Source organism: Tauraco erythrolophus, chromosome 17, assembly GCF_009769465.1.
Source record: "Tauraco erythrolophus isolate bTauEry1 chromosome 17, bTauEry1.pri, whole genome shotgun sequence".
In the NCBI taxonomy this organism is placed as follows: Eukaryota; Metazoa; Chordata; class Aves; order Musophagiformes; family Musophagidae; genus Tauraco; species Tauraco erythrolophus.
Genome location: NC_141481.1, coordinates 5,595,644 through 5,609,229, shown reverse-complemented (window position 1 = coordinate 5,609,229; position 13,586 = coordinate 5,595,644). Strand labels below are relative to the sequence as shown.

Here is a 13,586-nt window from a genome sequence, read left to right as displayed (position 1 = left end):
TTGTAGAGTGAACTCTCAGTGACTACAGTGAGTCTTCCAGTAGCCCAGTTCCTTGCCCACGGCAGGAGCTCTCACTGATGCCCACCTTGCTACCACCCCAGCACAAAGCTACGCGTTAATGCAGGTGCTACACTGAAACCTGTGCGCCATGCAGGAACTCACTTGTGAAGCACCTCCCACACGGGTAACGCACTGATGCTGGCAGAGGGTAGGTCTGGGTTGTGTGTCTGTTTCTGGCAAAACAGCACTGGGAATCCACCTGCAGAATCTAAACATTACAGGGGCAAACACTCTTCTAAGGACAACTCTCGTTTCCAAATCTGAAAAAACACCAAGCTTCTGCTTGATACACAAGGTGAATTCTGCACCATTCTTACCTTGGGGAAGCGTTTGGAAAAGGCAGGGAGAAATATATAATGGATGAACTTCAGAGAAAGCGAAGTAAAGTTTCCTGGGTTTTCTTTCCTGTATGATTACCCTAGTTTTCTCCAGCATTACAGAATTGCTGCTACTTTGCATTCAGCTACAACAACTGATCACAGTTCTTGCTAACCCTTAGTGTTGAGCAGAGTAGGGTTCTAGGACACCTTTCCTGGTTTCAGTAACCAATATGTATCACAGAGTTTAGGCACACATAGTAACTTGGCTTCTTGCATCTTTAACCTGGTGGAGTTCAGCATCACAAGCAAGCCAGAAGGAATATGCAAGAAGAAATACTACCTGCTTGAGCATATTCAGCTGACCAACCCATGGAGGAGCAGCGGGCCCAGCCTCGCACTCCCAGGAGAAGAAGAAATACCACATATGAAATACCACATAAGAAATATGACAGGCTAAGACAGTTGGGGCTGTTCAGCCTGGAGAAGAGAAGGCTCTGGGGTGATCTTATTGCAGCCTTCCAGTACCTAAAGGGGGCCTACAGGAAGGCTGGAGAGGGACTTGTTACAAGGGTGTGTAGTGATAGGACAAGGGGCAATGGATTTAAACTGAAAGAGGGGAGATTTAGATTAGATATAAGGAAGAAATTTTTCACTCAGAGGGTGGTGAGGCACTGGAACAGGCTGCCCAGAGAAGTTGTAGATGCCCCATCCCTGGAAGTGTTCAAGGCCAGGCTGGATGAGGCTTTGGGCAAGCTGGTGTAGTGGAGGGTGTCCCTGCCCATGGCAGGGGGGTTGGAACTAGATGATCTTTGAGGTCCCTTCCAACTCTAACAATTCTATGATTCTAGGATATCCCACTACAGAAATGAAAATCAGGAGGAGAGGCACTAGTGATCCTCAGGCCTGTCCTCCCTAGCTTAACTTTTGCTTGGAGTTAAAGCAGATAATCCTCACTGTCCCCAAACACACAACACTTTCTTTTCATTTTACAGTTCTGAACATTTTCAGCTATCAATAGTTAGGTTTGGTTCCTTTGAGAGCTTCATGCTGAAAGAAACACACCATTTCTTCAAAATGAATACACAAAATTTCAGACTGAAGAAACGCTCTGATCCCATACCAGCAGGCAAGAGCTATATTTCACTCAGCTGACACAGCTACAACACACCGACATTTCTGCTTTATAGCAAAACAGGCAGTAATGAAAACCCAGCGGTGCCACGGGGCACGGAGGAGCATGACGTACCCACAGCCGTTGCCTTTGACGCCTTATTCTAAGGCGGAGCCCACAGCTGGCGACGCGAGCACATCACCGCGACACACAACTGCCTCTCAGTGCAACGCTGGGCGCGAGCTAAGACCGCGGCAGATGCTCTGCTGTCACATCCCTCTCATCACCCGCAGCCCTGAAGCAAGGATTTGCATTCCTCCTTCTTCCCTTTGGGCTCCCAACACACAACAGCCACCAACAAGCCCCTTCCACCATCGCTAGCAGGCTGCGTCAAAAAAGCCTGAGACTAAGCAGCACGCTTACGGTATTTTTGCAAAAAGCTGTTGCAATACTTTTCAAAGATAAAGATCCTTGCATAAAAACCAACCTGTTCTCAGAAGGTAGCGTAATTCTAGCTTGCTTTCAATGCTTGAGTTTTGCTGAATGAATAAAGCTTGCACAAAGGGTGCTGAACAGCTGCAGAAATCGTACATGGTTGCACGCACCCACTGAACTCACTGCCACCGACACAACTCGTACTTCTTTAAAGATATCTATAACCTGGTTTAATTAAATGTGGAACAACTGCAGGAAACTGCTTATGAGTAATGAAAGCTCCAGATGTAGCTGGCCAGGGGATCTAGCACAGTAAATGCTTTCAATTGCAAAACAGCTCCATTCAAAATTGTTTCTTCCTGCCAAGCTGGCAATTCATATTCAATTATGTACAGGTACAGTGGCAACGTTTTTACTATGGTACAATGTTATTTCATTTTCCAAATGAAATCGCTTATTACACGTATCTGACAGCATCCAATAAATGTCTAAATACCTCTTAAACACCTGGTTCCAAGGACTGGGTTTTTCTTTCCACAGACACAAATTAATAAATCCTCACACTACTTATGTCCAGCTCAGTAAGTAGTACCACTCTAGTCTTGGACATAGGTCAGAGACAAAGAAAAAACAAGGTAAATAAAAACAATTTAACTTCACATGGCAACTTTCAGACATAGGTTTGAGAAGTGCTATCTTCTGCAGAGTGTCCAAAAACCTGGTTTGTGTAACTTTCTCTAGCATAAAGGCTCTTGTAATGGCAGCTATCAGGGCATCTGTGTGTTAAAGACTCTCCAGAGTGAAAAAAAGGCAATCAGGTGCTACATCACAGAAAAGCATCCAGCAGCCTTTTGAGAAAAGACGAGAAACATGTCCCCAAACATATATTAAACACATCACTCCATTAACAGACCAAAGATACATTAAAATTAATATTGTTCTTAGTTAAAACGCAAGACTGAGAAATCTTTGAAAAATCCTTGGAGGGTCTCTCAGACACGCTTAACCCAAAGTAATTTGGATATAATGGGACTACTGTATTCACACCAGCCAGCTTCTCCAACTGTTGCAAAACAATTTGATATACACAAACTATGGGAAACTTGGATTGAGAAGGATAACAACTTTGCTCAGGCATTACATAAATTCTATCATAATGTGGAAACAAAGCAATATATAAAAAAAAAAATCTTCTTTCACACCAATTCTGTATCACTTAATTCCATTAACAGAGATTTTCCTCATGAATCAAGTCTGAAATCAAACCTGGGCCTGCCCCTGAGACAGGCAACATAGGTAGGGTTAGATAAGTCAACATTTGCATGTCAGGAGGGCCTGGGAACTTCACCTACCAATTTAAGCAAGCTGTCATCTTGTTAAGGCAGAAATCTGCCCAAATCCAACCTCCCTATTGCTTTTCCACCAAGCACACGTTTTAATCAATAGACGGATGCTTAAGTGTGGGGTTTTGCATTCCAACAAAGCAATCTTAAGGATGGCAGCCACTTCCTAGTGTGTAGTTTAAGCAAAGCCACAAGTACCATAAAGTCATCTTGAAAAAGCATTGCCAAATTACCTCTTGACAAAGCGCGTCATCAAGCACTGTCACTGCTCTCGAGCATTGTGAGGTTTTTAAATACCAATGTCAGACATTGTGGGACAGCCCAGTGTGATCCATACTAGTCATTTAGATGACAAGGGGAAAATAGGTACACTCGGCACATGTTTTAAAACACGTTTTCTATTCAGAGCCCCAGTGCTCCATCTTTAGGTCTTTGATCAAATCCGTATGCACAAAGGCATGATTCATTATTGCCAGCATCAAAACAATCATATTCTATGTCTGTGTGTCACCAGCACGGAAACAAGTAGCTCTCGGCCCCGGACTTGGCATTTGTTCCAGTGCACCGGGCACAAACCGGACGCTGTGCCAGGACGTTTGTAGGACAACTGCTAACGGTACTCATTCTGACGCTGCCCTGGAGCCCACAGAAGAGGATTATTTCCTAGAAAGCCTGGGGAGTGGTGCTGGAGCCCCGGGCACAGCCTGCCCTCTCCCGGCCCCTGGTCTGCCCGGGTACCAGCACACCCCAACCTTTGATAACCCACACTAGAGAGACCAAGAAGGTAAAAAGCAGCAGAAGAATGAAAGACAAAAGAATAAAAGACTAGACAGACAGGAAAAGAGGCAGAGGGCAGAGTATTGGAGGAAAAATAGTGGAGCCTGAATAGCTACCTTTATGAATATAGCAAGCACCAAGATGATTACATGTAGAGATGAAAATTGAACTCAGTAAGCAGGAATTTTAATTCTCACATCTAGAAAGCACAGCAAGATCTGCACACGCTGGTTGAGTATGTGCTACCTTTCAGAAAGTTGTCCCAAATGCTAACGACAGAGCACTCGTGTGCTCAGGGCATGGTTCTCTGCAGCCCTTCTGTGGCCGGAACACCCACAGTCATTTATGAGCATAGGCCATCTCTGAGCCCCAGGCTCTCACTTTCTCTCTCAAGATATAAACAAAAACACAGAAACTGACAAAAATACAGAAACTGACAAAAATACAGAAACTGACAAAAATACAGAAACTGACAAAAATACGCATGCATACTTTAAGAGGTAACATCTATTTAACATAAGCCTACTGCTAAAAGAATTAAATGAAAACCAGAGGAAGATTCTCTTGAGCTGAAGAATACTACGTACCTGTGGTTCACACTGATACATATTTCAAAGCTTTGCATTAATTGACCAAGAACACTGTTTATTTGCTTTATCACACGCCTATTAGAAAATTCAGAAACGCAACTGGCAATAGGGTCAGCTTTGCAATCCTTTGCAGTTCCAGGCCCGAGACATTTAAATGGAAACTCGGGAGTTTGCAAAATAAAATGGTAAGAGATAGGGTGAGAGGGCACAGTTAGAGTATCCTTGAGTTCTTAGCGGTTAATAAAATGATTGCATTAGATTTCATTGCCTGTCACCTACTGGGCCTGGCAGGGCTGTGCCGTAAGGAACAGCACCTGTGCGGTCCTCAGCGGCAGCGAAACGAACCCGCAGGGACGCACCGGGCAGGCGGCCTCCAGCGAAGTTCGGGGATGCCGAAACGCCCGCGGCGGAGGCGGGCAGCGCCGAAGGGGCGCTGGGGATAACGGGGATAACGGGAGGATCCCACCGCTGCTTTTCTGGCGGTGCAGCCGCCCGGCCCCTCCGCTGCTGGCCGTGCCGGGGTCGGTGGAGCCGGGACCGCGGCCGCGGGTGGGAGCCCCCGCGGCGGGACCGGACCCGCGCGGCGGCACCTGCGCGGCGGCGAGAGGCGCCCACGCGGGGCGCGGGGACACGAGCCCCGGGCGACCGCGCTTCACTCGCCCCAACTTCCCCGCGCCTGCCGGGCAGCCCCCTCCGCAGAAGCGCAGAGAAACGCTGTGAGGTAGGGGTGCAGCCGCCCCCCTGCCGCCGCCATCCCCCCGCCCGCGCCTACCATCGCCTTGCCGTGCGGGGCGGCGGGTCCGCGGCGCTGCGGGTGCGCCCGCTGCTCTCCGCCGTGGTCGCGCTTCTCGCGGCCGGCAGCGCCGCCGCGCTGCTCCTCGCCGGCGTCGAGGGAGGTGAAATTCCAGACGAGGAGGGTCTGCAGGAGCAGCACGGTGAGCGCCGCCACCAGCGCCGAGCGGGAGCGCCGCGCCAGCCGCCGGGCGCACGGAGCGGCCACCATCTTCGCTGCCGCCGCGCTCCCGAGAGCCGCCGCATCCGCCGCGGCACGGAGTTTTCAGCCGGGCAGAGCCAGACGTCAGCAGGAGGAGGGCGGAGGTGGGGAGGGAGGGAAGGAGGGAGGGCGGGCGGGCGGAGGAGGTGTGCGCGGCGCGTGGGGACGGGGGAAGCCGGCGGGGAGCCCTGGCGGCGCGGCAGCCCGCGGCCGGGCCAGCCCGGGGCGAGGGGTGGGGTTGGCGGAGGAAGAGGAAGGAGGAGGAGGAGGCGGGTGGGCTGGAGACGGAGGAGGAGCGGCAGCGGGGGCTGCTGGTGCTGCCGCCGGCAGGCGGGCAAGCCCGGCTCTGCGTGAGGGGAAGGGGCCGGGCCGGGGCGGCTCTGCGCCTCTCGGGGGGCGGCCGGCGCCGGGGCCGGGGCGGGCGGCGACTGCCATCTTCCGAGGGAAAGCTACCGCGCGCCGCAGGTGCCGCCTCGCGCCCGGTTCCCGCCTTTTCCCGCTCCCCACCGGCAGACGATTCCCCGTGAAGGTCGGTTCTCGGCCCTTTTTCTATTTTTTTTTTTTTTTTTCTAACCGACTCGGTGCCGGTTCGCGTCGAAACTCACCTGCAGCCGCTTCAGCGGAGGCTTTTTTTGTTGTTTCGGCTGGTCGCGTTGAAAATGGCCGCAGCAAAAAGGAGGAGGATTTTGTCACTAAATCAACAAACTTCCACAGCTTATCAACAACTCCGCGTGCGCTCGTTAATTTCGCCGCTGTGCCGCGATTGACCAGTCTTTACTGTGGAAAGGGGGTGACAGCTCCGCGCACAGCAGACCCGGGTGCGATGTCTCCCGCCGACTGATGAACAGCCGTCCCACTGTACAACGCTGGCCCGAACGCGTGCAGAGCGATTCATAAGCAAAAGTGGTCCAAAACCTCCAAGACTGACCTTTTTTTAAAATTTTTTTTGGAATCAAAAAGGTCACTGGCAGCGTTTGGCGCCGTCGGAGAATCGGAGAACAAGATGGAGGTGCAACACCTCCGCACACCTGTGAGGTCTGCAAGTACCAGGCGTAGGCACGAGGTGACTAACGAGATGCCCAGAGTCTAAAAAAGTGTGCGTAATGGATGGCTGCGGTCGCCTTTTTCTCCCTTGCTGGTATTGGCTTTCTAATCTGAAAGATCTCATTATCTGATGATAGCAGTGAAGTAGGGAGCTTTTTTAATCTGCCTGCACAGTGCCTCTTTTTGTAAGCCTAATTCCACTTTACAAACCAAATCCAAAGGTGAACAATAGTATCTTCTGATAAGGACAGTTGCTTTTTCTAAATGACAGCCAGGTAGGACTTGCACAGACCAGTAGCATTTTGTTTGCATTGGGAGTGCTTTAGTTTCTGATCTGAAGAACAATGAAACAAGTAGTAAGATTCAGAGGCATCCTTTATTAAGGGAATATTCCTCATGATCTGGTGAGGCTACAAATACAGTTTCACAGGATGTATCTTTTGCTGCAGTGTTACAGAAGCAGATGAAGTACATGACACATTAGTGGCAAGAAGCATTGTGCAAGTATTTAGCTTTACAGAGGTGTGCATGATTCGACAAATAGGCTTTCTAATATTACAATTAATTTTTAATAATAATCTCGTGATCTGATGGAAGAATCAGGATTTAGGAATAAATAATCTGTTGTTCCTAACACATGAATATTGAGCATCTAGTGGGAAATTGTCTCCTCAAGAAAAACAAGCAAGGTGTTGTTCCATGCATGGTGATTTCTGGGCTCTTTGGTCCTGTGTGTCCTCTGATGCTGTTGGATAGCTGCTTCATAGCAACTCTATCCTGGTGTAAAACCATCGACTCAATGCAGTTACTCCTCACGTATGAAGTAGTGAGATCTGAATCAGGCCCAAATACACATGCAGTTTCAAATGGGGTCTCAGTCAGTATCACTGAATTCAAGGAATCTCTGAATGGAGAGGCCAAATATATCATTATTAACTTCCAGGAAAACCAGCATGGAAAGGCTTCTTTCTGTGTGAAGGCCGAGCACCGTCTGGCTGACCTTCAGTTCACACAACGGGACAGCGTCCATTTTTGCCATCTGTGGTGACGGCGAACTGCTCATTATGGGCAGAGAGCCCATGATAAACTTCGACAGTGCCAGGCTTCTACACCAGTTGCACGTGCATCAGGTTTGCTGGTCACACAGTACAGTGAAGTGAGCTGTTTGAACAAAAAAAAAAACCCTAAAAAAATAAAAGTATTCTTGAATATTCTCATGGAGTCTGCACAGCTCGGGAAGTTGATGGATAATTTTTATTCTGAGCCATCAAATAATTGGACATTATAAATAAACTCGAGCAAATCTGCTGACAAATACCAGCTAAAAGTGTCTTCCACTTGGGATTAAGTGCCTGCCTTTTCAAAAGGAAGTCGTGGTCTTAGCACGTGGTTGCCCCATGCAGCCTTCCTTTGGGCTCTTAGAGAGCAGGAGGTGCTCAAGGAACCAGAAAAAAACAGGCCCTGAACAGGCCAAATCACCAAGAGATCTGAAGAGCCACAGACCTCAGGGCCTGATTCTGATCCTTGTGTACCTCCTTATGAAATGGAGACACATTCCAACTGTTGCTCTAAAACAGCCAAAAGCCCGGAAATCAACATTCCAGCCAGGCAATGCTTTAGCACAGGGCAACACTGCTCTCTAGAAAAGGAGCACAGCAGTAATTATGACCAAATTGTGATCCATGTTCCTTAAAATTTTTATGATCTATTGGAAAATTTCCTCCAGACATTCAGGGGCAATTTTTATACCAGAAAATGTCTGTGGATTTTCCTAATCTCTGTATATAATTACTGTGACTGATAAGGCAGTGAGGAACAGCAGTGCACGCTCAGTCTCACGTGTCCTACTGGAAGCATGTCTGGAGAGAAGATTTGTATCCAAACAAAAATAATTTATAGTCTATAAAGATCTGAGTCTTCAGTGTAAAGTCAGCCCTGTGTATGGGTGGGAGCCTCAGCCTGAGACACTTCTGCACTGAGTGAAAGATTGAAGCGGGGAGAGGAGCAGGCTTCCTCTCTGGCAACATCCTCTTTTCTTCGTATTTGTAGAGATTACGTAAAATCTGGAAAGGAGAGTGCAGTAGGTACGGCATCAGTTTTTAAAACCGTGCTATGACCAATGGCCACTAACTGCTCAAAACATCTTTCTTCTGTTGCTAAAGAAAACAGACAAATGGAAGTGAGATGGAGGATAATGTAACTAATTATTTGTTCCTGTGCTGATTCAAACTGGAAAGTAAAAAGGACGAGGCTGAGCTTCTTGAGAATTTGAAGAAAAAAAAACACAAAACCTGAAAAACCGAACTGTACAAATCCTAAGAACAAACTAAAATCAGAAATTACGTATGAGTTAAAACCATAAAATGGACTTTTCTTATGATCACATTCATGAATAATGGCAGCTCGAGTGAACTATGTTGCATCAGGAATTTTCAGAGTGGTAGGAATTTTCAGAGAGCTACCACTCTGAAAATTCCTGATGTTGACCATGTTACATGAGACTGTTAGTATCTAGCACACAGTAAAGGAGAGAAAAAACAGATTTGATTCTTAATAGACAAGTATTATGATGGTTGCACTTAACTGTCAGAGAGATGGTGTTTTAAGCAAGGATAACTAATACGACTTGGCTCATTTATTCTAACATCTCAGCAGATAATTGGCTTAAATATTTTTTACCTCTGCATAGGTATGTAAACTCAGCCTGGGTGTGTTTGAGAGGAGGTCGATATCAATCTTGGCTACTTAGAATGATGCAAAAAAGAACCATATTCCGTTCCTATAAAATTTTGCTACTTTAGCAGTTACCTATCCTGTTATGAAAATATATTTCCTCCTCCTTATGGTGTAGGCATAGTCTAAAATTGTATCAAGTAACCAGACTTTGTACAAAGAAGCAAGTGAAGTTTAGAGCAATGTTAATAAGCAATATCCTTTCCTCTTCTTCGAAGAGCTTACGGTCCATCTGGTGAACAAACACTACAGGCTTATCTGAACTCCAACTCACAGGCTGACTCATAGGCGGTTTAGAAGCACATTCTGTAATCAGTGAAAGACTAAGTTATTTCAGAGTGCAGATTTACATTTTTCTTAAAAAATCATGTCCCTATCACATTAAAATTTACATTTCAGATATATGTTACCAGGGTGAAGGGGAAAAAGGCATAGCTGGGAATGAACTGTTTTGTCTAAGGATAGGTATCTCTAATATGCTCAATTTTAAAAGAAAATCTGTGAAGAATCCAGAACAATTAGCAAATTTGGGTATATTCCTATGATTTTAAAAAATCATACACCTAAGGAATGCACCTTAGGAATAGAAAAGATTGAAAACAGGCCATGAGCATGAGCAGAGTTTTATGAGTAATCTGCAGTAGTGGTAGAGGTATCTTCCTGAGGCTTGTGCTTTTCCCTGAAGTTGCAAATTCTTTTTTTCTTTTCCTTCTATGACTAGTGGGAACAGCATACCACTCCCAATCCTTTTAGTGAAGTGTTGTGCATATGGAGGACATATACCTTTTCCCTGGGAGGCTGGCAGTCTTGCTGGTCTCAGGTCAAATCTGGAAGAGCAAAACAGGGTGGGGAATTACTCTTCGAGAGGCTGATAAAAATTTCCCCATCTCAGACTACAGTTCAGTGTCTGCTCTGCAACATGTTCCTGACACATCGTTTTTTTAAAAAAAACAACAACAACAAACAATGGCGTCTTGCTATGCCTTAAATGTAGGGAAAATGTATCTTGATTTTTTTTTGGAATCACAGCAGCATCATTAACTTACTCTATGTTCTCTGCTTCAGTCATTTTATGGTTTAAATATACATCTTTTACCACTCAGGTATACTGTACCATGAACATTCACTATTCCACCTCTTCTTTTCATAAACAAGTAAAACCCCAAGATCCCTTGCTATGTTCTCATTTTACATCTCGCTACTCTCCGAGTGAGTTATAAACACCAGGTTCTCTCTTAGCATGCATTGGCAGAACTAAAGTCAATGGAGATGTGACCATTGTGTGCAAGAACGCCTTTAGTTCTGGTGGTTCTGTAAAACTTGAAATTCCGGAAAGCCCTTCTTAATCCAGTCTTGTTCCATTTGGCCACTTAACAGTTTGCAAACGCACACTCTAGTCTCAACATAGCTGCAAAATCCAAATTGTTAACATGAACATTTCATTCTGGTAACAGTATCTCTAAATTAGCAACACAAATAATCCTTATTTTTCACTTCTGGGTCAGTATAGTCAAAGGCAATAAAACCAGATACTTCTCTATGTTCAATTTATATAAAATACGTAATACGTACCTGGAATATCTATTACTTCTTCCCCTGAGAGATAAATATATTTCAGGACCTTGGCATATGCTGCACTTCAGGAAGTGAAGGAAAATGGAAGAATTACTCCCTTCACCATCACATTAAAGCATCCTTTTTTCTTTATAACCTCTTAGCATATATAACCTTTTACTACCAATGAGGGGAAGTGTCGTGTATGTTCTTTATATACAGCCCTCGGTGTTGTGACAGCTTTTTCTTTCAGCCAGTGGTCGAGGATAATCACGGAAGGATTACCCATCTGTTCTTGCCATGTGGCATTCTGTCTTCGGTAAGGAGATATTGCAGTTCACAGCTTCCTGCAGTTCTTTTTTCTGATGTTCTCTCATTAACTAAAAATTGTATTATTATCCTTCTGAGTTACTAAGTTGGAAAGTCTGGAAGACTCGTGAAGGTGACCTACTTTGGATTATCTAAGTTAGAACCAGCCACTGAGTGTTGCAAATAGCACTTAGTTTAGATGCAGAAGGAACTGTTTTCTTTGGCTTTCATTCTGGGTTTTGCTTTTTTTTTTTTTTTGTCTTCCCACTCAATGGAAACAGACAGGTGGTACCCAAAAAAGGAAAATCAAAGGGGAGGAGAACAAAAGAAGATACTTTTTCAGTAAGAGTGACACCGGAGATTGTGTGTGCGTAATTCGTCGGTTTTTCAAAACACCAACAGGGAGATTTTTAGACTACATTTATTAGAAAGACATATCAATGCAAAGTATGTGTGGAAATTTTTTCCGCTCGTCACCTGCCACATTTTCTATGTGTCTGAACTTTTATTTGAGACATTGCTATTGTTCGCTGGAAACAAGCTTTTTAAAGAAGATTCCAATACTGTCTCATTTTGCCTAACACTGAAAAATACAGTATTTTAAAGACAAAAAAATTTCAATCTTAAGCTTCTGATATGATGCAAGTTCATCTGTATGAAAGCTTGCTATAAAAAATACCTAATAAAATAGTGTGGCTGTTCTTCATAAACAGGACCATTTTGTGGTAATTGATTTAATACAACTTTTTATGTCAGAGAACATTGCTTATGATATTATGTCAGACTCAACATTGGCAGCTTCAACAGGTCATTTGCCTGCCACTGATGCACTCGTGTTCCTTGACCACACTGGATAGTCCCACACTGTGCGAGGTGGAGCTGGCACTATATGCAATGCATGACAGTGAAATTTTGCTGAACTTCTGCATAAACTCTCCAAACCCTTGGACCAAGTTGCCTGGGAGGGCGGGGAAGTGTGAACGTGCGTCTTTCCCCATGGGAGAGAGGAACACAACAGGTAGACTGCGTTTCCTCCTGCGGTTCCTAGCAGCCGAGTTAGCAAAGAAGTGTTTCAGCTTTCCTCGGAAATTGGTCTGTCAACACCACAGGCTTGTCAAGGATATTATAAACCAAAGGTGATTACACAAATTTAAGCAAACAAGCTTGATAACCATCATTAATCTTGCTGTATTTAGACAGGCATTAACAAAAGCGGGTGCAAAAACTTACTTGTCTATAATTGGGATGCTACAAGAAAAGGAAGTATTCAGCCAAGATATTTGATATGCCTTAAAAGAAATACAGGTTTTGGAGGAGTAAGGTATTAGTTACATGTATGGCAAAGATGACTGTTGTACACTATATGATTTCTCATTGTAATAGCTTTTGAATTAGTAGAACTGGTAACACATCATAAACACTTGTTAGTGAACCAGGGAAGATTCTGGTAAAGGTGATACCTCCTTTACAATCTTCGAGAATTACTCTGATGTTTAACAGTTGAAGCACTGACTTCTATCTGTGCCCCAGATCTTCCATCACAATGAAAAAAACTCCATAAATAGGACCACAAGATGCAAGATTCACTGAGAATCTAGCAAACATGCTCCTCTAGGGAACAAGTTCCCATCTTTGCAAGAAAGAAGGCAGGTTCTTGAAGCCCTATGGTGACTGAGAAGCCAGAGGAAAACCCTCGTGATCTAGCTACCTAACAACAGTTTTGCAGTAGCAGACAGCAGAATTATCTTGAAATGATCTTCTACATCTGTATGGTTTTGGCTCATAATGATTTTTGCTTTGATGAACTTAAGGACTGGGAGGAGAAAGAGCTGGTAAACCAATCTGTCCACATCAGCAGCATCACACGGAACACACCAGCCGCCTGCGATTTCCAGAGCCATGCCGCTGACCATGCCTAAGCAGCGGCTACTACGTAGTGACCACTTGCACACACGTGTAATCAGTGGTTTGTTTGCTGGTTTGCATGCCTGCAGCTGCACGAATTATGTACGTATGGGGATGGCCAAGTTATGCCACAATACAGCACATACTGTTGTAACCACTTTTAAGGAAAAGGTGTGGTTTGGTGCCCATTATCGTGGCTTCATCAGTTTTCAGGACTGATATTTATCTCACGTAAGAGCACTGTAGATGTGCTGACTCTTCAGCAAGGGCCACTGGAGGTACTGGCTTGCTTACTCCCTGTGGTCTCACTAGGGGAGATTATACATGAGGTACTAAGTCCTGCTGCTTCTACTTTCTTCAGGTCTGCCTAGGAAGATGGAGATACAGGACTGCAGTTCCACCTTTTGGATA

The 13,586-nt window shown here is 45.2% G+C and overlaps 1 protein-coding gene across 3 annotated transcripts in view; it reads right to left on the bottom strand.

The window, feature by feature from the left end:
- XYLT1 (xylosyltransferase 1) overlaps nt 1-5,639 on the bottom strand; it is a 194,481-nt gene extending 188,842 nt beyond the window's left edge. For 2 of the 3 annotated variants that reach the window (XM_086622159.1, XM_086622160.1), the window contains exon 1: nt 5,409-5,639. In XM_086622159.1, the coding sequence (XP_086478285.1) occupies nt 5,409-5,639 (231 nt within the window). Of the gene's footprint in view, nt 1-5,370 lie in introns of all 3 variants that reach the window. The other variant, XM_086622158.1, reaches the window with a different exon arrangement.
- Between the last annotated feature and the right edge of the window lie 7,947 nt (nt 5,640-13,586).